This window comes from Saccostrea cucullata, unplaced genomic scaffold (assembly GCF_032062105.1).
Source record: "Saccostrea cucullata isolate Sc308-1 unplaced genomic scaffold, CSIRO_AGI_Scuc_v1 ctg212, whole genome shotgun sequence".
Classification (NCBI taxonomy): Eukaryota; Metazoa; Mollusca; class Bivalvia; order Ostreida; family Ostreidae; genus Saccostrea; species Saccostrea cuccullata.
In genome coordinates, this window is record NW_026928197.1 from 145,771 (window position 1) to 170,536 (window position 24,766).

General features: G+C 33.0%; 2 protein-coding genes across 4 annotated transcripts in view; one reads left to right on the plus strand and one right to left on the minus strand.

Moving 5' to 3' along the window:
• Positions 1–8,250, minus strand: part of LOC134276747 (alpha-catulin-like) — a 32,058-nt gene extending 23,808 nt beyond the window's left edge. The window contains exons 1-7 of the mRNA XM_062759028.1: positions 8,110–8,250; positions 4,300–4,489; positions 3,329–3,504; positions 2,296–2,415; positions 1,848–1,937; positions 1,506–1,718; positions 1,074–1,271 (exon numbers count right to left, since the gene is read on the minus strand). Coding sequence (XP_062615012.1) covers positions 1,074–1,271; positions 1,506–1,718; positions 1,848–1,937; positions 2,296–2,415; positions 3,329–3,504; positions 4,300–4,489; positions 8,110–8,199 — 1,077 coding nt within the window. The 5' untranslated portion in view covers positions 8,200–8,250. The remainder of the gene's footprint in view (positions 1–1,073; positions 1,272–1,505; positions 1,719–1,847; positions 1,938–2,295; positions 2,416–3,328; positions 3,505–4,299; positions 4,490–8,109) is intronic.
• Positions 8,251–8,462: 212 nt separating this feature from the next.
• Positions 8,463–24,341, plus strand: LOC134276748 (dentin sialophosphoprotein-like). Of its 3 annotated transcripts, none has more exons than XM_062759029.1 (7): positions 8,463–8,637; positions 13,598–13,750; positions 17,607–17,709; positions 18,560–18,653; positions 20,868–20,934; positions 22,477–22,543; positions 22,834–24,341. In XM_062759029.1, exons 1-7 carry the CDS (start codon positions 8,593–8,595, stop codon positions 23,802–23,804), a joined length of 1,500 nt encoding a protein of 499 aa, XP_062615013.1. In that variant the 5' UTR covers positions 8,463–8,592; the 3' UTR covers positions 23,805–24,341. The 3 variants fall into 3 exon arrangements, with proteins under 3 accessions (XP_062615013.1, XP_062615015.1, XP_062615014.1); XM_062759031.1 differs by lacking the exon at positions 8,463–8,637 and adding an exon at positions 12,540–12,618; XM_062759030.1 differs by lacking the exon at positions 8,463–8,637 and adding an exon at positions 12,928–13,399.
• The last annotated feature ends 425 nt before the right edge of the window (positions 24,342–24,766 follow it).

The window sequence follows — 24,766 nt, forward strand, 5'->3', positions numbered from 1 at the left end:
ACGTATCTTCCCTCTCTGGAAGTGTGTTGTGTTTCACTACGACGCATAAAACATTTTACAACAATCGTTTACGCTATACATATGTAATTATATGCGACGATGATTTAATGTTTACATGGTCGATGTCACAGCTGAAAATGCTAAAGATCTTATAGGAGAAAACAAAATCCTCTGCAATTTCTTTTGTAAAAATATATCTTCTAGGCATAAGTAGTCTCCACCGTAACACGTGTATCAAAATCGCTTTCGTTCATCAATATTTATATCTAGTAAATCACGCCGCCTGAATCTCTTATTGGAAATTATCTATATGTAGATGTAGATCCTATGGTAAAAACAATCTTAAATAAAATTCTTATTTTAAAATGAGGAAATAAATCTCAAGATATGAATTAAATGTAGTTTTAATGGAATAGATTTCAATATTCAGAGATACACAATAGAGCTCTAGACTTGTCAAACCGTAAAACATGCACGTATAGATTAAAAAAATATGGTCAACGCTCACCAACACTCTCAGTGTATCGTAACAACCTTTAATGTCTTATTCTTTCTCTAATTTAGAAAAACAAACCCATTTTGTCATTAGCGCAAACATATCATGTTCCTTATTCCGGAAATAGTTACGGCAAACATTCTTTTTTTAATCACCATGACTTGATCACATGACGCTGTGCAATCGCGTCCTTAAATTGTACCATTTTTTCTGTTGAAAAGTGTTCTTGCTGAAATTTCTTTTTTAACTTTCAAATAAAGCAAAAAACAGTCTTGTTGGAGTTTGTTGTAATTCAATCATATATTTAAACAGTTATTGCTGTTTTTGAGGTCAATATAATGATTAAGTCACCTCCATGGTACAATATTCACCATGCTCTTAGGGCTCTGTGAATTTTGTACTCCTTGGGTGGCTAATTCATCTTATGTCCTCAAAAACATCAATAATTGCATATTGTTAGCATTCAACCTTTAATACTTGAAATGACCATCCTCAGATATTTCAAAGAGGGTTGCATTAAAAATATTCATTCCACTTAGAGAGCATATCTATTCAGTTTGGTACCGATTCTGCATACCTTACAAGTTCTGAGTAAAGCACTGAGTTCTGCCTTAAGTCTGTCACACATCTGTATAATGGATTCCCTGTGTTGGTGAGAGGTGTAGGCGGAGTCTGTAAAATCCTGCATGGTCTCCACCAGGGAGTCAAAGGCACCATTCAACTTCTCCTTACAACTGGAGGTAACTCCCGTCACACGAGTCATCTCAACATGATCCTGATATCAATAGAAGTTATTGTCAGAAAAATAGTGAATAACTTTAAAAAGAAAAGGTGACTTTACCTTGTTGCTTAGTAAAGCTGAAATAAGTAACATATTTCTGCTGCTTGAAAGTGAAAATGGTTTGCATGGTGATTGTTAAGGTTAATTCTTTTTTTCTAAATTAGTATTACAATAAATACAACTTATATATGGAATATCAAAGGAAGCTGCTTTCAAGATTATATTAACCTCAAACTCTTTGAAGGCTTTACAAGCAGAGAAGTGATTGTCCAATCCTATTCCTGAATCACCATTAAGTTCTGGTGATACATTTCCATTGGCCTGGCTCCCACCCTCATCTGTGACAATGTGATGGATCATTTTAAGTGCCCCCTTCATTAGTTTGAACACACCCTCTCTGTTCTCCTTAGCTGTCTCACAATCTGGATGCCTTAAGCACACCTACAAACCATGTAAAAAAAAATAATTTAAAATCTTTTTATCAACATTTAATTGGTTGCATCCATTCATTTAGATACAGGCTGAATCAATGAAATGCATCTATCATTTTCCTCTTTAAGGTAAACCTACCTTACAGGACGGTAAGAGCATCATGGTTGATTTCTCCAACACTGCCCTGGCTGCCCCCATCTGAGCCCTGTGTTTCTCACTCTTTAAATCCTATAATTTCATAAAATTTTGTAATTTTTTTTCTTCAAAAAAGTGAATCAGCATTTATTCAACTACATCTATCAATACGTATTACAGTAAATGCATAATGAAATTTGAGACATGGTTTATATGTGCTATGTGTTTGTTTGAGGAATATAGTCTTATCTACACATCTATTTGCACTATGTTAGAAGTTAATAAATTTATAAATGCTAAATTCATGTTCATTTTTGATACATAATTGTAGTTAGAGGTTTACAGACTAGGGCAGAATGCTTCACATTGAAGAGAAAATTTGTTCAACATTGTGTGATTTACAATGCCTGTAAGAGTTATTCCCCTTTTATTGTGATTTCTTGGTTCTTACATTTTGTCTGTCTCCAGTCAGATGAGCTAGTTCTACCATCTCATTACCAAACTGAGAGAAAATGTTTACAAAATCTGTAAAGGTTGTCACAGAGTACAGTTCATTCAGGGTATTGGACACCTGTAACAAGAATAAGATCAATGTATACACCTTCAAATTAGACAAAACTCAGCTGATCATGCATGTTTACATATATTCAAATACAGGGTTTAAAATTAACGCTCGCCCACTCGCAAATTGCGAGTAAAATTTGGTGTGGGCTCATAAGATTTATAACTTGCTCGCCCACATGGCGAACGAAAATTCTGCAGGGGCCGAAATCATTCGACTAGTCCCCTTACTGAAAAACAGACATTTCCACATGTTATTTTATTCAAAACTCCCAACCAATGAAATAAATCACAGCAGCATGATCCTATTGTACGTAAGTATCCTTCATCTTTTCCATTTAACAGTACTACATGATTTGTGAAAGCCCCAAAAATCTTTTTTTGAGAATTTCCTCCATTCTTCTGTACATGGTTGATACGTAAAAGATATACAATTTTAATACCTCAAAACTACCAATTCATATAAATTATAAGTGTTTTCACTTATTACTATTTCAGATATGTTACGGTTAAAATATTTAACATTGAAAATCTTATTTATGTACCATTGTCACTTCATCGGTTAATTGAACTTGAAGGAGCAAATACATGTGTAATGTATTCTACCATGTAAAAAAAGTGATGCTTGAATTCAATTTTATTTCCTTTGATTAAATATTCATATGACATTTGATTTTCATAAAGTAAGAACTCCGATTTTAAACAAATGTACTCATATTAATACACAATCATATTTTATTTATATCTACTTTTGTCCCAGTGTCCAAAAAAGGAACATTTTTTTTTAAATCACAGAAACTGACTGTGGGCTAACAAATTTAGCTGTGGGCTCCTAAATTTGAAATGTTAGGAGCCCACATGGCTAGTAGAAATTTCAGTTAATTTTAAACCCTGAAATAACTGTTTAATATTTGGTAAATTACCTTGTCTTTGGATATAAGTAACTGTTTAACAATGACTTTGTCAGCTAGAAGTAAGACTTTGGTAACAGCTGATAACAACTGTCGGGCTGCCCTGACCATGGCCGTCTTCTCAGCTATTTGTTTACCGTTCCTGTGAGAGGCTGAATCTCCCGCTGTCAGCTGCTGAATGCTGGCTCCTGTAGAATTACAGAATGTGTCAGGTGTTCATTATGCATTACTCTAAAGTCCTTATTCATTTTTATTGTGGAAAATGAAATAAAACATCACCACTGATGATGGTGCATGTGCTTGAATCAAATTTCCATTCATACTGCAAAGTATTTTAGGCAGTTCATGTGAGATTTCCCAAACACCAAATCAACAGCTACCTGAGTTAAACAATTAGTCACTAATTCCCCTATCTGAGGAATAAAACTGAGAATGAAAGCCTGTATTAGTATCATATAGGAACCCTTGGCGTGTGTGTGGGTGATACATAAAGATGAAGAACACTGCAGTGACTCCCAGTGTTAAGACAGCACAGTACACATTTTACTAGGTTTTTATCCACAGCTTTTTGGATAGCTATACATTAGGTGAACCTTTTCTCTATGTCAAATGAAGGATATGTAAAGCTTTTACTGTGGTTTTTAACATACCTTATAAATACATTAGGCACCAATGTATAGAAGTCAATTTAATCCTGTACAATGAATCAAACCAAATCTAATTTACATTATCAATTTAATTTCATTATATCTCTAATTTATGTATCTTTAAAAGTATTTAAAAAACATACACATTTCTGTTTACATATATTTGATCACACTTGAGAATTGTTTTCAAAATAAAAACTGTCTAAAACAAAGACTGAAAATTATTGTAAACATCAACAGTGCTGAACTTAAACAAAACAAAAAATTTAAGAGGTTTTTGGTTTTTTTTTCACTGCTCCAGTTATTCAATCATTGTATACGGGATGAGCCTGTTACCTGCATTTCTGGCCTCCATACAAGCCTGACACATGTCTGTGCTGATCTCAGGGTTCTCGTCAGCAATGGTCTGTCCCACGGACACAAACCGCTCCACCGCCAGACACACCGCTTGACCGACCCTAACCAGGGCCTGTGTGGTTTTCTCTGTCACTCGAGGTCTCTCTTTGTGGTTTACTAAGGTTGTAATCTAATGAAGAGAACCATACATATGAACAGGGTTATTTTTACATACATTGTAGAGCATTTAACTGTATAAAATATCATAATTATGTAGTACTGTAGATCACTTAATTTTCGCGACACCTTTATTTCGCGAGATAGTCATTGACTCTTGATTAGCGAGACAAAATTTTCACGAATTGTGGTTATAACTCTATATAATCTTAAGGAATACTATTATACGCAACAGAGTTGGAGGGGAATTTTTGCTAAACACAAGTCTTGTGATTGTTTGTGTGATAGTTTGTCCTGTGTGATATGCAAGTGACACAATTTGCATTGGCAAATTAAAAGTGATTTACAGTATATGTTGAAGGCTCCACTGTGGGATGCCTTGTTGTGGTTAAAGCTTTGCACACACCTCCACTTATCTGTCTTTTCTTACTTATACATTGTATATACATGTATAAATAAAATACTTGCTTTTGCATAATCTTAATTATTTTACTTATAACCTCAAAATCTGCAGCATGGCCATGAAAAAAAATTGTTTGTGTGATAGTTTGTCCTGTGTGATATGCAAGTGACACAATTTGCATTGGGAATCGATATAGAATGCCTTTTTGATTTATCGTATACATGTATATGCTCTTTGAGAGATCCAAAGGAAGATAATAATGTACTCCACTAAGGTTTGATGCCGGGTATGTTGTGGAAATTAAAGCTTTTCAACAGCAATAAATAGAATAATGATCCTTGATTAAGTCTCTTTATGTTCTTAGTGCAGTCTACTTGCATGCCACATTTATATATATATATATAGTAGCATTTTGAAAGAATTTCACAGAAATTTCTATTTTTAGTAACCACGGCTACACCGTTCATCGAAATCAAAAACCGATACACAGAATTGTGTATCTTAGTGTATACTTGTGTGCCAAGTTATATTGAAATACCAAAACTGTTTAGCATTTTTAGAATTTCACAGAAATTTCTATTAGTAACCACGGCAACACCGTTCAGCATCAAAAACCATAAAAAAAATTGTGTATCTTAGTGTATCTACTTTTGTGCCAAGTTATATTGAAAAACCAAAACTGTAAGTAGCAGCTAGAAGCACATTTTTAGTAACCAAACAACCTACGAAACAAAAACCGATAAACAATTTTATAGTAGTCTATTGTGTGCCAAGTTATATTGAAATAACCAAAACTGTAGGAGGAGTAGCATTTTGAAAGAATTTCACAGAAATTTATATTTTTTAACCACGGCAACACTTCGAAATCAAAAACCGATACACAGAATTATGTATCTTAGTGTAGTCTGCTTTTGTGTCAAGTTATATTGAAATCAGACTAAAACTGTAGGAGGAGTAGCATTTTGAAAGAATTTCACAGATATTTCTATTTTTAGTAACCATGGCAACACCGTTCATCGAAATCAAAAACCGATACACAGAATTATGTATCTTAGTGTAGTCTACTTGTGTGCCAAGTTATATTGAAATCAGAAAACTCTAGCATTTTGAAAAATTGAGACAGAGATCCAAAGGAAGATAATAATGTACTGGTATATATAATTAAAAACTGAGAGAATTTCAACAGGGATATGCAACAACTAAGAGTCTTGTTGTGGACACTATTGATCTGTACAGTAATTATCATCAAATAATAAATATTTAGAGATTTTGGTGAACTTTTGGAAATTCTTGGTAAATACAATTGGTTCTAAAATAACAAATGCTTATTCCTGGTATTTAACATCTGAATCTTGTCTGCAGTCTTCCTGCTGATTTACAAGTTCTGTTCATCCCTGGTTATAACAACAATTCAGATAATCTCAATGTTTGATTCCAGTCTGCAGTTTGCCATATATCAGGCTGGATAAGCTGCACAACTCTCTCATGCATGTTTACATTATCAATACTCAACTGCATCTCACCTTAAAACATATTGGCAAACTGCACTAAATTAGAGTTTTCATGAGAAATCATTAAATTTTCATTTTATCAATATATCTAATGCTTCCCATTAATAAATGGTCTTGTTCAAATAATCAAAATCCAAAATGTGCATGTGTTATGGTTATCTGCAAAAAATGCAAATCAGCTAGCTAAGCGTTAATTCAAAATGACCCATGCAATTGTCTCTAAAATGACACTTTGGCAAACAGCCTCCATAATGGTACTAAATATAAACTATAAAATAATTTATAAACTAGCACATCAAATACCTAGAAGCAACTGTCAGGATAGTTATAATATCATTACTCTGCTGTTTGACTCTGTGGTGAGGTCATTTTATGTAGCCATTTATCAGTGAAACATAGCATATGTAGTGAAGATTCAAACTCTATTTAAGTAAAACATGCCAGTGACAGCTTAAATACTCTATAAACAGCTCAAAAAGCTGTCTGAATCTGATCATATGTCCTGCATTTTCCAGTGCAGCATCTTTGCAAGTTCATTTGTTAATTTATATCACTCTAGAATGTTATACTGTTGATTCCTTATTTTTTGTGACTACTTATTATCACCAGAGACATAATTAACACAGATTCGCAACTACACTATTAACATGTTTGTTTACCCAAATATAAGATGGTCTTGGTACTATCCTAAGAATAACTATTTTTCTCTTGTATTTCATTCTAAAGTTTAATTTGTATTAATTAAGTACATCTGGGCATATGATTTGTAAAGTTTTAATAATTTTTAAAAGCAAACTAGGCAAATAAAAAAGGTTAATAATCGACAATTGGCAAAATCATGACAATATGGCCAAGCGAGAGTCACCTATTGTAATTTTGGATTTCTCCTTTGTTATTGTAATACAGAAACAAACTTATGAAAAAATAATATCGTAAATAATTTGTTAATATAAATTTTTAAATATTACTATATAATCCCAGGTAATGTTAAAGTTTAATGTGATTTAAGTTGCACGAGATTTGAAAAATTTAATAATAAGAAACGCAAAATCATGCAAAACTTTGAACACTTGCGAATCTCTATTATTCATGTCTCTGTTATCACGTACAAGATGCCGCTGGGCTCTTCAACCTCAAATGGTGATATAAATAATATGTGAATGGGGGTGGGGAATCAAAAGAATTACATGGATTTCAGCACCATAAAAACAAAATCGAGTAATCTTCTTTCACAAATGATGCATCTCACAAAATTATGAGATAATTAATTCCTTGTAAATAATTATAGGAATCATCAGTATTTATAATTACTCTAAATTTTCACTTTTCTGGACATGAAAGTCATAATTTGTACCCAAAGCATAACAAATATACATTCCCAAATGCAACATCCATAGGCAAAGTTTGGTCAATTACAAAAGTAATGCTTTTTGCAAGAAAACTCTTTACAAAACAAAGACTGACAGCAGGCAAAATTAACAGGCATAATATCTCAACATGCTGAAAACATCTGGTAGCACTTTCAATTTAGTTCTTTTTTGTATGTACATCTTAACACAAAATTAATTCAATCTAATATCCTTATAAAAATAAAATAACTTGTGATGTCAAATAAAGGTAAAATGGTTTTCAGATACAGGTTGTGGACACAATGCGTTCTATCCATAAATCAAATTGTCTCTGGTCAAAAGGTCATATTGTAAACATTTGCATATCTACCTGTGTTACTAATGGAATAAGTGTTTGCTCCACAGATTTTGTACGAATTTCCAAAGACAATCGGGCATCATTTGCTTGTGGTCCAGCCATTCTTTTTTATCAATCAGTCCGATGCAGCCGAAAGTGACGTATTCCTTAAGGTTAAAGGTCAACCGCATCACATCGCTTAAATCAATAAAAATAACAGCAATATTTCTTTCTTTTCCGAGTAAAATATTACTTTTTTTATCTACAGATAAATATTTTTATACACTTTTTACTGTTTTGTATGCATAAAAATACAGTATATTATTTAAAAACAGACAAACTAAATTATTTACATTGGTCTAAGCGATATCAACATGAGGGTCAAAGGTAAGAAATGTTGACACCTGAGGTACACGCCGGCGCGCTCTGATCTCAATCGGTCATTACGATAAGTTGACAGTTCAGACATGGTAAAGGTACCACATAAATGATCAGTGGGGAGTATGCGGTGGAGCGATGGATTTGACAACTTTTCAAACACACCCTCCTGTTAAGAAAAAGGTTGGTATGAAAACCATTAAAACATGTATGCATGCTCGTAAATTTAATGATTTAAACCCCCCTTTTTAATTTAATTATTATTTTATATATTTTTTCTGGAAGAAGTAAGCCCCGTAGACATTTATTTAATTCAGGTCTCTTTGACATTTATATTTGAAAAAGTCTTCCAAATCTAGAAATGCAGCCGAAATAATATACGCTCAAGAGTAATATGATACCTACTTTAGCAAGGGGGGCGTATCACACATAGTGTTTGTGTATTGACAATAAAGCACATATCTCCTACCTTGACATTTCAGAGAAAAAGAAAGTTTTTTTTAATAAACTGTGTAGAAAAAGAAGTAGAAACTTTTTTCTTTATTTTTTATTAACTTTATTATAATATTTAAGGCTAATTTATATGTGCATATGACTGCATATATGACTTTGCATTTAATTAAAAATATACAATTTTTTCTTCTATCAAAAAAACTAATTTCTAATCAATTCATTAATGAATGAATGTACCCATAACAAAATAACAAGTGTGTTTAATCACTGACTGTTACATCTGTTTTAGTATATATTTTTAAGAACTAGTTACTCTTTCTGTATTTGTTTATCAGTATGCTATTGCACTAATGCAGGGCACTGATTCTTCAACACATGGTCAAATTATAACTGAACATTCCTTTTTAGTTTTTACTCCATAAAACCTTTTGATTTGTAGTCTTGTTCCAGAGAGTATATCCCCTACTGTGTCAATCATGAATAATTGAGTTGAGATTTATTTCTTCCAGATAATATTGTACATTTACTGTAATTAAATAACATTAACTCAAGATGTTTATGGTGATACCTAAAACCACTGAAACATAAAATTAAATGTACAGTAAGATAGACAAACATGAGATGTATCATTTAAATTGCATATAACATGTAATTATATTTGAAAAGGAAACCTTGCAATTTTATATTGTGCTACGTATAACAATAAATTTTTAAATTCACATAATGAAAACTTTTTAATGCAAAGTGATATATAGTTTCAGTACAATATTGTCTGATGATTTGATATAAGCGATAGAGTCATTGCTTTAAACAATTTTTTTTTACTTTCTGGAGGTAACATATGAATAATGATGGCTTTCAGCTAGCATTAAACACAAATTAAGCCAGTTGTCTTTGTATTTATGTTTCGTGATCAGGAAAAGATAAATGTTAACAACCTCTTTGTGAAAACATCCCTATATTTTAAGTAAATTGTTGTGTTTTACAACTTGATACATTGATTTACTTCTTCGCAGTACACAGTTGTGAATTTTATTTTGCCGAGAAAAAATATATTATTAAAAAATTAGACCCATATGCCAGGTCATATTGGTATTGTAAAAATCTAAAAATATTTTCTCCTCATACATATTCGTAGTTCTTATCTAATCTAAAGCTTACCATGCTTACTGATCATAAATTATGAGGTGAAATATTATTTCCTTAAACTTTATAAGGTGATGTACTAAAAACAAATAATCTAAAAAATAGATTGGATTTTTATTGAAGACACTGTGTACATAGTGAGAGCACTTGAACATTGAAGGTGAATAATTATAAAATTAAATAGATCAGCGTGCTCTGTATTAAATGTAACAGGTCTGGCACAACTCCAGAGTCAATACACCAGGACTAGACCCCTAATCAATACACACTTTCCTGATCAGACAGCAGGTCATTCGGGGTGATTAAATCCACTCGTCAAAGGCACTGATTTCTTAATTTATCATACAATCAACTTTTAGCATTTCATTTAATTTATTATTGAGCTAGAGCATATGATTTTTAGTGTATGATTTCCTTTTGATTTGAGCACAAGATACCCCCACCCCTACCCCCTGGTTTATATGAAGTAACACTATATACATGTAGCTGCAGTCATTTTGAAAAATGAACCAGATTTGCAAAGGATATACATTAAATTATAACAGCATTATTTCCAGAAGAAGGAAAAAATACACTTTTAGTAATAAATGAGCAATTTTTGTCAGGAAACATTTTCATTGAATAGTATATGACCCTTATCTGAAATCTAAATGATGAGATAATCATTTAAAAAATTTTTTTAACTATTTTAAAAATATTGGATTTTTGAGAATAATAATCAATACCAAGTGTAATCAGGATTCTAATAATTTTTTCCAATATAGGAGGTCTATTGATCTATACAGGTGATATTATGTCATTGCCTAGACAATTTATTGGAGTTTTGGGGTCCATTGATTTAATTTAGGTAGATGCTATCCTCATATATTTTATGCCTCCTTCAAAGAAGGGTCAGGCATATTTCTTTGCTGCTGTCTGTCAGTCTGTTTGACCGTCACTCTGTCGGTCCACCATCAGTTTCCATTCATTTTCTTTGCAGAGGTTGCACATATTGAAATGAAATTTGGTATACAGATTAATCAGAGGAATGTCTAGGTCAAGTTTTGTTTCGGGTATAATCGTGCCATTTTTGACAGAGTTATGTCCCTAATTGGTCTTATAAAATTTTTAATCAGATGTACTAAGATTAATTTTAAAAAGTTTTGCAATACATTAACATTAAGCAAGGAATAATAAGAAACAGGAGTTGATCGTGTAATGGGAGATGAAGGAAATGCAGAGGACCAGAACAGGATTTGAGCCTTGGTCCCCTGAATCTCCAGTCAGGTGCTTTGCCACCAAGCTTTCTGACCATCAGCAATTGAACACAACTGACCACCACAACTGATTTAAGAATTCAAAAGAAGTTTTAGTTCATGTATTAAAAAATGCCATTTTTGTATTAAAGGAAGAAATGTTGCATAGCATGATCAGTTTGAATTCTGTAAAACCATAGATATTGGAGGGAAAAAACCCTGATCTAAATCAGATAAATTTGTATTTACAAAATTGTGGGCTCTAATTAAAACTGAATAGGTTGTTCTTGACAAGGGAAAGCAATGATCGGTGTAAATGTTGACCTGTTGAATCGCTGATGTGTAACACTAAGAAGACAAAGGTTTTATTTTTGTCGTTATATTGTTTCTTATGAACGTTCTCTGATGTAAATGGTGTATAATTAGAGTCAATCGGTCCACTGGCGACAGGTTTTACGTACCTGACAGTTACAGATGGCTTCTATGCTCGAACAGTTAATCAATTAATATTAGTTTATGTCAGATTTATTTCCGTTATATTAATTAATTATGATTTCTGGTGTCAAAATATAAGACGACTTACTGTCTCTTAGAAAGTACCCATGATGCACAGTGATGGTGGTTTAAACTACTGGGGGATTTTATTCTTTGAGTTGTATTCAAATTACATGTTGAAATTAGAAGATCTTTTTTTCCTTAAATTTTTCGTTTGGTTAAGCTACGAAGTATTTTGATATTAAAGTTAAAAAATTACTTTTTACAAGTTTTGAATATGTTAGTTACCTTGTATTTATCTTCGTGAAATACTTGTACATAAGAAATACTTGTATATAAAGAATTATATTTTGTCAAAAGATTGCTTCAGCAGTTTACTCGGGTATGAACCTGTGTGTCCTGTCAATGTCATTCTTTTGTGTACCATGACATTGCTTCCACACAATTTCAGATGTGTGGCGTACCCTGAATAACTTACCCATTAATCTCACCCTATCTATTTAATGTGTGAAATACTGAATTCACTTTTCTAGTTTTTATGTCCTGTTTTTTTTCATTTGTCAACATTTTTTTATATTATATAACAAGATTTGTGCAGACAGTTGAATCTTAATAATTAAACAGGAACTTATATTTTTTATTGGAGCCCCAGTTTCAGTGAAAAAGAAATATTTAAGTGAAAAACATCCTGATCCTTTAACAATTTATCTATATACTTGGTTGTCCTTGAAATCTTGTGATCCACATTAATACATATGCACAAGAAAGCAGATGGAGGCAGATGGAACAGCTGAATATTAAGTCCTGTAATTAAGTCTAATAATGGTATAGAAAGGTTAGACAGAAGTAAATAAGATTACATGACAATTGTTTACTATTATAAATTCCATATTACTGGGTAGCTATCATTACTGTTTGATTGAAATTAAAAATTAACATCATTTGTAAGGTATAATATTTGATCACATGATGTTAAAAGTATCCTATTTAAACAGAAAACATAATATCACAATTGTATTTTATTTTAATAAAATAATATGTATAAAAGCTATTTACATTAAGAAATATTTAGCTTATCAGGGTCTTGGGAAAGTGTTGAAATTAACATTTTCAATTTTGCGTTCTCTGTACAACGTAGTGAAGAATGTGTATCACTTTGTATTTTGACGTAAATACATCATTAAGACAAGCCACTTCTGAGGAAAACAACAATTACACAGACGTAAATATTGACTTCTAGAGGTCCATTAACTCTCCACTTCTTGTCCCATTCCCAGCTTAATGTCTACTTACACTAATCCCATTCCAGTTAATAAGGTGTCAAGGGTGTTCTGGACAGCCCCAAGGAAAGCCTAGCTTGCACCACTGCAGAAGCACTTCAACAGTGTCAAGGGTGCTCCACAGCACAAAACTTAAACCAAATCCTCTCTTGTTTTTAAAGTCATTTACGATATGTTCCCAGCCCCTGACACTTTGTCAACACCGGGATCATCTATTTTTATCAGTTGCTTGGATGTTTGATTTATTTTGTTCAGTGTATTTAAATTTTGATAAAATTTGAACTTATGTACTTACCTCTGGTGTAAAACATGAATGTGATTTGTTTGGATAGAAAGGTAATTGTATAGCTATAGGGACTGGGAGTGCAGATTTTCACGGTTTAAAGCTTTAAACTTTAACATGTTCCTTGAGATGCAGCAAAAATTAATTAACAGTGGTCCTTCTAAGCATTTATTACTTTCTTGAAATTAAAATGGTAGTGATCAATGTAATATACAAGTTAATTATGTTCATATTTAAGATTTTGTTTTCAGAAGGCACGGATGCTGAAGCCCATATCATCAGTGGGGCCAGACTTGGACCATCTGGAGGCTGAACGAAACATTCCCTCTGACCCTCTAGACAACAGAAAGAGACGTACCATCCTCCTAAAGAAGGAAAATGACTCCTGGGGATTCACTATACAGGTCTGTTAGTACTACAGTCATACCATTGACTCCTGGGGATTCACTATACAGGTCTGTTAGTACTACAGTCATACCATTGACTCCTGGGGATTCACTATACAGGTCTGTTAGTACTACAGTCATACCATTGACACTGGGGATTCACTATACAGGTCTGTTAGTACTACAGTCATACCATTGACTCCTGGGGATACACTATACAGGTCTGTTAGTACTACAGTCATACCATTGACTCCTGGGGATTTACTATACAGGTATGTTAGTATGTAGTCATACCATTGACTCCTGGGGATTCTTTATACAGGTCTGTTAGTACTACAGTCATACCATTGACTCCTGGGGATTCACTATATAGATCTATTAGTACTGTAGTCGTACCATTGACTCCTGGGGATTCACTATACAGGTCTGTTAGTACTACAGTCAAACCATTGACACTGGGGATTCACTATACAGGTCTGTTAGTACTACAGTCATACCATTGACACTGGGGATACACTATACAGGTCTGTTAGTACTACAGTCATACCATTGACTCCTGGGGATTCACTATACAGGTCTGTTAGTACTACAGTCATACCATTGACACCTGGGGATTCACTATACAGGTCTGTTAGTACTACAGTCATACCATTGACACCTGGGGATTCACTATATAGATCTATTAGTACTGTAGTCATACCATTGACACCTGGGGATTCACTATATAGATCTATTAGTACTGTAGTCATACCATTGACACCTGGGGATTCACTTTACAGGTCTGTTAGTACTACAGTCATAACATTGACTCCTAGGGATTCACTATACAGGTCTAATAGTACTACAGTCATACCATTGACTCCTGGGGATTCACTATACAGGTCTGTTAGTACTACAGTCATACCATTGACACCTGGGGATTCACTATATAGATCTATTAGTACTGTAGTCATACCATTGACTCCTGGGGATTCACTATACAGGTCTGTTAGTACTACAGTCATACCATTGACTCCTGGGGATTTACTATACAGGTATGTTAGTATGTAGTCATACCATTGACCCCTGGGGATTCTTTATACAGGTCTGTTAGTACTACAGTCATACCATTGACTCCTGGGGATTCTTTATACAGGTATGTTAGTACTACAGTCATACCATTGACTCCTGGGGATTCTTTATACAGGTATGTTAGTACTGTATTCATACCATTGACTCCTGGGGATTCTTTATACAGGTCTGTTAGTACTACAGTCATACCATTGACACCTGGGGATTCACTATACAGGTCTGTTAGTACTACAGTCATACCATTGACACCTGGGGATTCACTATACAGGTCTAATAGCACTACAGTCATACCATTGACACCTGGGGATTCACTATACAGGTCTGTTAGTACTACAGTCATACCATTGACACCTGGGGATTCACTATACAGGTATGTTAGTACTACAGTCATACCATTGACTCCTGGGGATTCACTATACAGGTCTCCTAGTACTACAGTCATACCATTGACTCCCAGGGAATCGCTATACAGGTCTGTTAGTACTGACACCTGGGGATTCACTATACATGCAAGTCTATTAGTACTGCCTTCATACCATAGACCTAGGGATACACTTAATACAGGTCTGTTAGTACTGTGTCATACCACTAAATACTGGTATCCTCAAGGAATAGACTCAGGGATTATAAATCTTAGTCATGTATGTAAATGAGTTAAAAAAGAAGTACTAAGCTTATTTTAAAACAGTACAATATGTACATGTACAGTGCTGATTGATACATGTCGACCTAAACTTCCATAAAATTTAAAGTGTTACCTGTATAACACAATTTTTATCTTTTTTCAGTAGGATTTTCTATCAAATCAAGTGTATTTCTATCAGGTCACTTGTATAGTTTGTGCTCATTTTGGTTTTCCTTGAATCTATAGTTATGTCTATTTTGGTACCATATGTTTGACCTATGTATAATGTAGTACTATTTTATATATGGTCATACCATTCACTACCGTTCTTGTTCCACAAAAACACACTAACCACAGTGTTCATTACTGAGCTTTTTATGTAATTATCTCCCAAGTACACAAGTGATTATGTAGTTTCCACTGTTACAATGTTTTCTTATTGGACTTAAGTTTGATTTAATTTGTTTTTTCTTTGTGTTAAAAACTGTCCCTCTCTATTCAGTGTTTCAAAAAGGATTATTGAAGGGGAGGGTGCTAGCCACAATAGGTCCCTTTTGGCATAAACATGTGTTTTAAAACATCAAAATTGCATGGCTTTTAAAGGTTTTATTTGTTTTTGTTTGATGACTACGTACAAAAAAATAGATACTGTATACTTTAAAACAATATGAAGTTTAATAAAAAATGTGTACCAGTAATAAAAAATAATTTTGTTCTGATTTAATGAAAATTTGGAAATAAAATGAGGGGTGGACAATTCCCGATATATGCATTTATGTCAGCTAGTCCTGTACATGCATACATTTTAAAGTAGGATGAACAAATATTTAAGCACCGACATTATCCTATTTCAGTTTACTTTGCATTTATGGCATTGTCATCCAAAAACCTAAAAAAATGATTGCCAGTAGACAACATTCACTGATATGCCTGTGACTGATTAATATCTATTGTAAGAAGGTTGGAAGTTAATGTGAAAGTGAATCATGCAAAAAAAATATTGAAGCAATTAAAATTTCTTCTGGAAAATATCATGGAAATGACAAAAGGAAAACCCAAGGAAGTTTTAAGTTTCAATTAATATTTAAGTCTTACTGTGTCAGAAGTAAAAAAAAAAGTTGTCAAAACGTGATTTTAATAATTGAGGCATAAATGACAAACAAGTAAGGGACTGTTAATGATATCCACAACTTGCATGTTATAAACCTTATACCGGTAAATACAAAACCTTGGCTATATATTTCTCATTGACTTCCTTAATATTGCAAGACTTTAAACACAAGATGATGCTTTTGAACTTAAATCACAAGTTTCAACATTTTGGACCATAAAAATGCATCTTTTTTTGTAAATATTTTTTTCCATTTTTTATAAATTGAAGGAAAAGGCAACCACTCAAATGTATTTTCCTTGCAGAATGTTTCAGTGTTGTCACTGCCTGCACTATTTTTTGTTTACGTTGGTTTAATGCATGCCTACAAGGAACTTCAAGTAAAATCAAATGAGCTTTTGTTTATGTTGATTTTGAAGTTTAAGAGTAAAATTAATCATTAAATGTCACATAAAGCCACCAAACAATTACCATAAAATCTTTTTTATGCATAGCCTGTATAGATTAACATCTTTAAGTTCACTCTTAAAATGTTTCCTGAAAAAGCCTTTGGTGCAGTTTGTTAAGCATATACATGGAGCAAACATGTATTATATTATATCATTGAATCAACAAAATGAAGAATTAAATGGGGGAAAAAATCATTAATAAAATGATATAAGACAAAAGTATTCCTTATAACCATAAAATTCTCTGACGGTTGAAGAGTTTATTATTTTCACTAGAATGTACAGTCATTTCAAACATGAAGAAAAACATAGGAAAGATTTAAGGATAAATGTTTGAAGTAAGAACTTGCAAACATTATCATTTAGAGCACAGATAAGTTGCCTTGGAAACATAAAAGCACCAATGAAAGAATTTAGAATTGACATGATATACCTTGAGCAGGAAATTCTTTGCTCACATATACCCAGTACATGTAATTGATCAAAGACTTCAAGAAGCCCTTGCAATCAGTTTATCCAGCCTTTCTAAAGACTTACATGTAAACTAGTTTATATGGTTTCAACATTGTCTGGAACCAAATTTAAAAACATATCAAGTATATTTTATATTCCTTGCAGACATATGGATTTAAAAACAAGAAGACAGGAGAGATAGAGGTTTATACCTATGTGGACTATGTTGCATTAAATGGACCAGCACAGATAGCAGGCATGAGAAGAGGTATAGTCAAAATAATGCAAAAAAAAAAAATGTAAACCACCAATAACTGAGGGCAAATTTGATATGGAATTACCTCTCCTCAAAGAGAGGACATCCTCAGAAAAATTGGGGTCCATTAGGCAAAAATTGCCATCAAACAGCAGTATGTTGACCCAGGACCCCTGATGATGTTTCGGTTTAAGTAAAGAAGAGCGTAAGCTGCACTCTCTAGCATGGCATTTTTGGTCAAAATTTTAAAACAAGCTGATTTTCAAAGAACACTTGCATGTATAATGCATGTGTGATATATGATATACACAATTCTTTGAAAACATCTGAAATTTATTTGAATTTTGTAGTCCTGGTTATTACTTTCTTCTATTACCAACTATACTGGTCAGAGCAAGACCAGAAGAGCTTATGCAACATTGTGGTGCCTGTTGACTTGTCTGTCTGTATCTTTGTAAGCATTTTTTTAAAATGCTACTAATTTTCTTACAATTTACAATTTGGTAATTTAGGTTATATGCATTTAAAATTTCGAACAATGACCTAATTTTGACAGAATTAAATTTTGAATTATTTTTTACACGTGGCTGCAAGGTAGAAATATGTGTACATGCATGCCCAGTATATGAGTATATAGATTTAAAAGGACTAAGGAAGTCTTTGCTTTTTTAAATGAAAGTTTGACACTGTACTTAAGAAGTATTAAATGCCCTGAATGCACAAATACCCATTCATTGTACCAGATAATGCACAATGTGCATTCAAGTTTTAATGCAGTAATTTTAATGTGGTTTGCTAATTGATCAATTGAAAGTATGTTATTAAAAGTAATAAATATATACAGCTTTTAATATTTTTTCAGGGGACATAATTTTGTCTGTCAATGGAAAGAGTGTAGAATTTGCAACACACCAGGAATTAGTATCTGTAATACAGTCAAGTGGAAACCAGGCAAGGTAGAGAACCAAATAAAGGGATCAAGTCATGATCATGTTCTTCAAAAAAAAAAATCAAGAATGTTTTCCTTTAAAACTCTACAGGATAAAAGAGCTTATACTCTTGTAAGGTGTCTGTCATTTGACTCAATTTGCTTTATCTGTGTGCAAACATTTTTTTTTAAAATGACACTCCTCTAGTCGTGAAGCAATTTTAGGAAAACATGGTGCACAAGTATATTATGCCCAAAAGCAAAATTATATCTGTTTTTGATTTCAAAAAAAGGATGTTGCCATAGATACTTAAAATAAAATTAGATGTGAAATTCTTTCAACTTTCTTTAAGTATGGTCCAATTTCAATGCAATCGTGAATTTAGAATACCACAAGCCTCCATATTAACTGGTTTTATTTTTAATCATATGTAACGAATCATTATGACACAAGTTCTATAGACTGGAGACTGATCCTTCCGATAAGGCTGTAAACTGAGGTCCCATGTCACTGTAGGTTCTGGCATGAAAAAAAATCTCTTTAGGCCATGCAAAGTTAATTCCTTGGTTCTCAAGCCTTTTTTCCAGAAATATGATGAGGGAAGGAGGCTTTTTTTTTTTTTTTTACTTTTTATTGCCCCCAAAACATGATGACTCAGAGGCAGCTTTTTACATTGTACAAAACTTTAAAAAATGATGGAGATGATTTATTGTTTTTATTTTATTGATTTAGCAATAAAAAAGGGTCAATGAGGCACCCTGGGAAGAGATGAGGGAGGGCCTGAGAACTAAGAAATTAATTTTTTGTGGGGGGGCTTACTATTCAAAGACCCTGTGTGTCTAAATTTGCAGTCCTTCTGACTGAAAAAAATCTCAATGGGATGTTAAACAATCTAATCAAAAACTTTAATTTCAAGATTTGTGACACAGTGACTATATGTCTACAAGGGAAAAGATTTTGGAACATTTTGACAATGCTAAGGTCAAAAATATCAAAATGTAACATTATAAAATAAATACATGTAAACGAAACTTGCAATTACACACGCAGGGCTTGCTTGCAAAACTGAATGAAACAAGGGTTCTGTATCACTCAAAGTCTGATTATGTCCAGGCATAGGGCTTGTCACAACAATGATTCAAGGTCACCTTCACAAGACTAAAAAAAGTGTTGAAAGGAAAACTATGAAATTAGTAAAGCTGAATTGCTTTGTGGATATTAAAAATGATTACCCATGACAGAAAGTGTTAATGTATTTACCAAGGTAGTGATCTTAAAATAGACAAACTCTTCTATTTTCAAGGTTGTTGAAAAAAAAATGAAACAAAATTTGTGTTGACCAGATGATTTGGGTATCAAAAACAGATACATGTAAATATGGGGAAACTTTTTTTTTTGAAAGAAACAGATTGAAGGCAGTCCATATAGACATAAAACTATTGATCCTCCCAAAGACTTTTTGAGGGATGTTTGTAAAAAAAAAAGTACTAAACAGGAAATAATTTCTGATAAAATAAAGGAGATATTTTCCTTCTTGTACAAATATTAATACACCAGCTTACTTGCTCAAGGACTTTCATTTATGAAAAGTGTGTTTTAGACATGAAATAACTTCCTTGCCTTTGATCAAATGCGTTGTTCATTTGAGACCAAGTTTCAAAGAAGGAAGAAAAAGTACCATGACCTGTATGTGTGATTTATTTGTTATTACTACTGTGTTTCCTTGCGGGTTCTGGCTAACAGATACAACAATATAATTTTACTTCGTACTGATGCCCTTGTATGGCAGCTTTTGGCAAAAGTTAGTCTCTAAATTGCAAATCAAACTTGATCAAAAAGATCATATTAAAGGTACCCAGGGAAAGGCCTTGACATAAGCAATACACATGTAAAAAAAGCCATAGAACCAATTGTACAAAAGTTGTACAAATGTAGGTCAAACTCCAAGGTCAGGGTCAATTTTACATAAATAGATTAAAATACACTAAAATACATATACATGTATCTTTAAAAAAAAAAAAGCAGAGAAAATGATCAATAACAATATAAGATTGTGAATTAAGATATCAGGTTTAAATTTTGAAATTTTACTTGAACATTGACATAGGTTTCAACTGGAAAGGCAGGCCAGTAACTATTTACTAAAAATTGATCTATTTGACCACCCTAACTGCAAGGTTTTTTTTTTTTTTATAATGTTTTACAATAAGTATACCATTTCACTTGACTTTCTCATTTCAGAATGGTGGTGTTGTTTGTGGATTGTTGTAAAAAGGTTGAACTCCATGACAGACTAATAAAGCTAAAGGTTAGTCAGTTCAGGACTGCTGTATTTTTTAAATGAATATACTGTTCTCATATAAACAGAAGTTTCTGAAATCTGAAGTATATATATATTATAACAGTAACTTGATCCGAAGGGTCGTATCACTTCGAGTTGAGAGGCGCGGATCATCAGATCAAATGATCTGCGCCTCTCAATGAGACGTGATACGGCTCTTCGGATCAAGTTACTGTTATCATACATGTTAACTCTCCCGATTTAGGCGGGAGTCTACCGCTTTTTCACTCCATCTCCCGCCTACCGATTTAATTCAGAAACCTACCGCTTTTCTACAAAAGCTGCGTCTAAAGTATTTTTGGTTCGCTTGGGTATCCATTTTTGAAGCCGCTCTCATAAAATCTCACTAGATATCGCGAGATTTGACTCAGAATCATACAAATGCTTTTTTGTACATAGATTTCAAGCACGGATTTGACAACGACAACAACATAAGACTACCAGTGATTACATTGGTTACGATAAATTAATCAACATCCCTGCCATGAAAAAGGAGATACAGCTTTTAAGAATTAGATGAAAACATTTGACATCGTCTTTGCTCACAACTTTATAATAAAGTCAATAGAAATCACTCGATGACCAAGCCATGTGGCACATCTCTACTTTCGTTTTCGATCATCGCGGGAAATCTGATTTATATAACGAAAGATACGAACTTGTTTTAGATCTAGATTAAACCATGCCATCATTGTTTAAAAACTGAATGAACATTCAGAATTATTGCTTCTAGGCTATTTCAGCAAAGATCACTCTTCAAAAGGCTAAGTAAAGCAGCCAATCCAAGCAAAATGATGAGCATGAAAAATATTTGAATTTGTACAATTTATGTCAAACTTAAGGTGTTTCTGTCTTCTTTGCTGTTGATATTTAAAATTAATCAGTGTAGGTACCTGATTTCATTTAAGGCTTATAAAATACATGTATTATTACATGAAAATTATCGATAATCCAAGCGTTAAACAACACGCGCGCAATGCTACCGCTTTTGAGGTCTGAATCTCCCTCTTTTTCATCACAATAGGTTAACATGTATGCTGTTATAATGATAAATTTATTATATACCCCCTTATAACTGGCTAAATATATTTAAATAAACCTTTATAGATCAATTGTATAATATTAATCCATTAAACAAAGCATAATAACAAGGGACTTTTTATGCGCAAGAAATATAATGTCATGTTTCTGCATACGACGTCATCAGTTTCAGAAAGTGGTGATATGAATTCAGAAAACCACAGTGTGGTGATCTGGAAAGTGGGATCACAACATCACGTGATATAGCATAAAATCAACAGTAAAATTTAGTGATACACATTAGGTATATCATAATAAAATTTATATGTTAGGAAATTTGAAATTGAGACATGCAGAGCTATGTTTCATGTCTGCATATTGTGCCTTATAAATTGTGTACTTTTTCTTAAAATCAAAACTTGGATGTTAGTATGAATTATTTGTATGATGAAGATTAATTGACTCAATCCTCCTCTTTTTGTTTTCTAGAGGTTACTCAGCATGAAGATAAATGAACTCAGGGAGGTAGAGAAGAAAGAGAGAGAACTCATGGATGGTATGTTTAGTTTAATTTACAAAAATACATCTTTCATGAATTTAAGGCTTATTAGATTATGAAGTTTTCTACAGAATAAATAAAAATCAGGTTTATTTAGCCCATGAACAATTGTATGAAATATACAGTAAAAAGATAGGTACATGTATTTCTTGGTTTTGTATTTTTTTAGTTTTGAAAAATGTAAATTAGCTGTTACTTTCAGGAATATAAACAAATCACAAAACCAATAAAACCTGCATAAAGTATAAACAATTTTGCCAAACTAGTTTTAAATGAATCTCTTGCAGAGTTTTGCTTTACACGAGGCCTTGACAGATTTGACAATTACCGACAAAGTGTTCTGAGCATCCAGTCTCGAGATTCCAGTTTGGACAGGTACAGCATTATAACATCTAATGGCAATCTGTACGACATTCCAAACACAGCCACCCTCCATCTCGATACGTCTAATTCTAACACGTGCAGCGACGACATGAGTGATTCCACTGATGACACGGAATGTTATCCTGATGTGAATTACGCGGATGATTCTGACGGGGACTCAGGGATTTCTTACGAGGATTTTCCTCGCTCCGAGAGGCGAAACACCATCATTGACTGTAATAAATTCAGTGATTTTGTCAGAGAGAGACGCGGAACATTAGTGGGTCCAATGTGTGAGTGTGTAGGGGACAGTATCTGTCAATTTTGCGAATTAAGACAACGTTCAGAATCACTAGATGCCCCCTCATCTGAGTGCTCAGAAGATTCTACTCCAGTGCTGGACCAATCAGAGGAGGATCCAGAAAAGTTTGACCAATCAGAAGACACCACAACTGTCCTGGATCAGTTGGAAGAATTCACCCCAGAATATGACCAATCAGCAGCACTTGACCAATCAAAAAATACAGCATCAGAATTGAACCAATCAGAGGATTCAACACTAGTGCTAGACCAATCAGAAGAGACAGTAAAATGTGAAGATTCAAATAACAGTCTAACTGACAATGCTATTTCTGAGTCCAATCCAGATCAGATCCCTAAATTTACAAAGAAAGATTCCTTAACATCCAATGAAAGTGCAGATTCAGTAGATGAAGATGACAGTTCATTAACTCAGTCTTACATTGACAGTAGTTTGCCTGCTGGTCAGGTAGAATCTAATGAGGAATCACCCGAGACAGAGGAAGCCACAGCCACTGATGATGACTGGGATTTCCCCTTCTGGACCGAAGGTTCCGTTTGTATCAATCTAGATGATGAGCAAACCAAACTCTGATACATGTGTTTGTCATTGTGATGGATTAGAATTTTATTCTCATTTTATGCTTTGATTTATTGCCAAATTAACATACATGCCTGACATTGGAACACATGTTTAGGACTCTTTAATAAATTTGTCAAATGGACAATCACTTTACGTATCCCAAACCTTTTTTGAAAACATTTTATGAATTGAAAACATGAAATTGCAATCCCATTCACTACCGTGTTCTGTAAATGTGAAGAGTTTATTTGATGTGTAGAAGGTACAGGTATTTACTTTAACTATGAACTTGTGCATTTTGCTTTAATTTATTTATACATGTATTTCAATATGATTTAATATTTCTTTAAATGTGATTTGAATATTTAAAAATTGAATATAGCTTATTATAAATTGTTAAATGTGTTGAAATATTTAAGAGTATTTTTCATGAAATTTTTGTTAAGATATTTCTTTATAGTGCTGGTCACTATTGAAGAAAAATTAGTGCATTTGAGATTTTTTCCTCTTGGTTAAAAAGGTGCCAAATTCTTGACTTTGTTTTTTTTTTTTTTTTTTTTTTTTGAAGCGCATTGAAGTGGTAAAATTTGTTTTGAAAAGTTCTGAGTCATGTTTTGAAGGTCAATTATAACATAATGACACGCCCATATTTTTAGAAACGAGAAAGTAATATTCGTCGTAGTTTTAGGACATCCCATTCTTCGCGACAAGCATCATGAGTTACACTGAAATGGAGCTTTAAAAAAAATAGAAGAGGGAGTTAGATACTCCCCGCTTCTGTTAAACACAAATTGCAACGAATATGTACATATTTTTGAACATATCATGTCTATTGAAGTTACCACAACACATGTTTTGGTCGAACACGTGTTTACTCGGTGTTTATTTAGATCCTCAATTTGATTGGCTATTATATTTATGGAAAACCTGTTCTACAGGTATTTGAAGAAACAACTTGACCGTTTTATCAATTT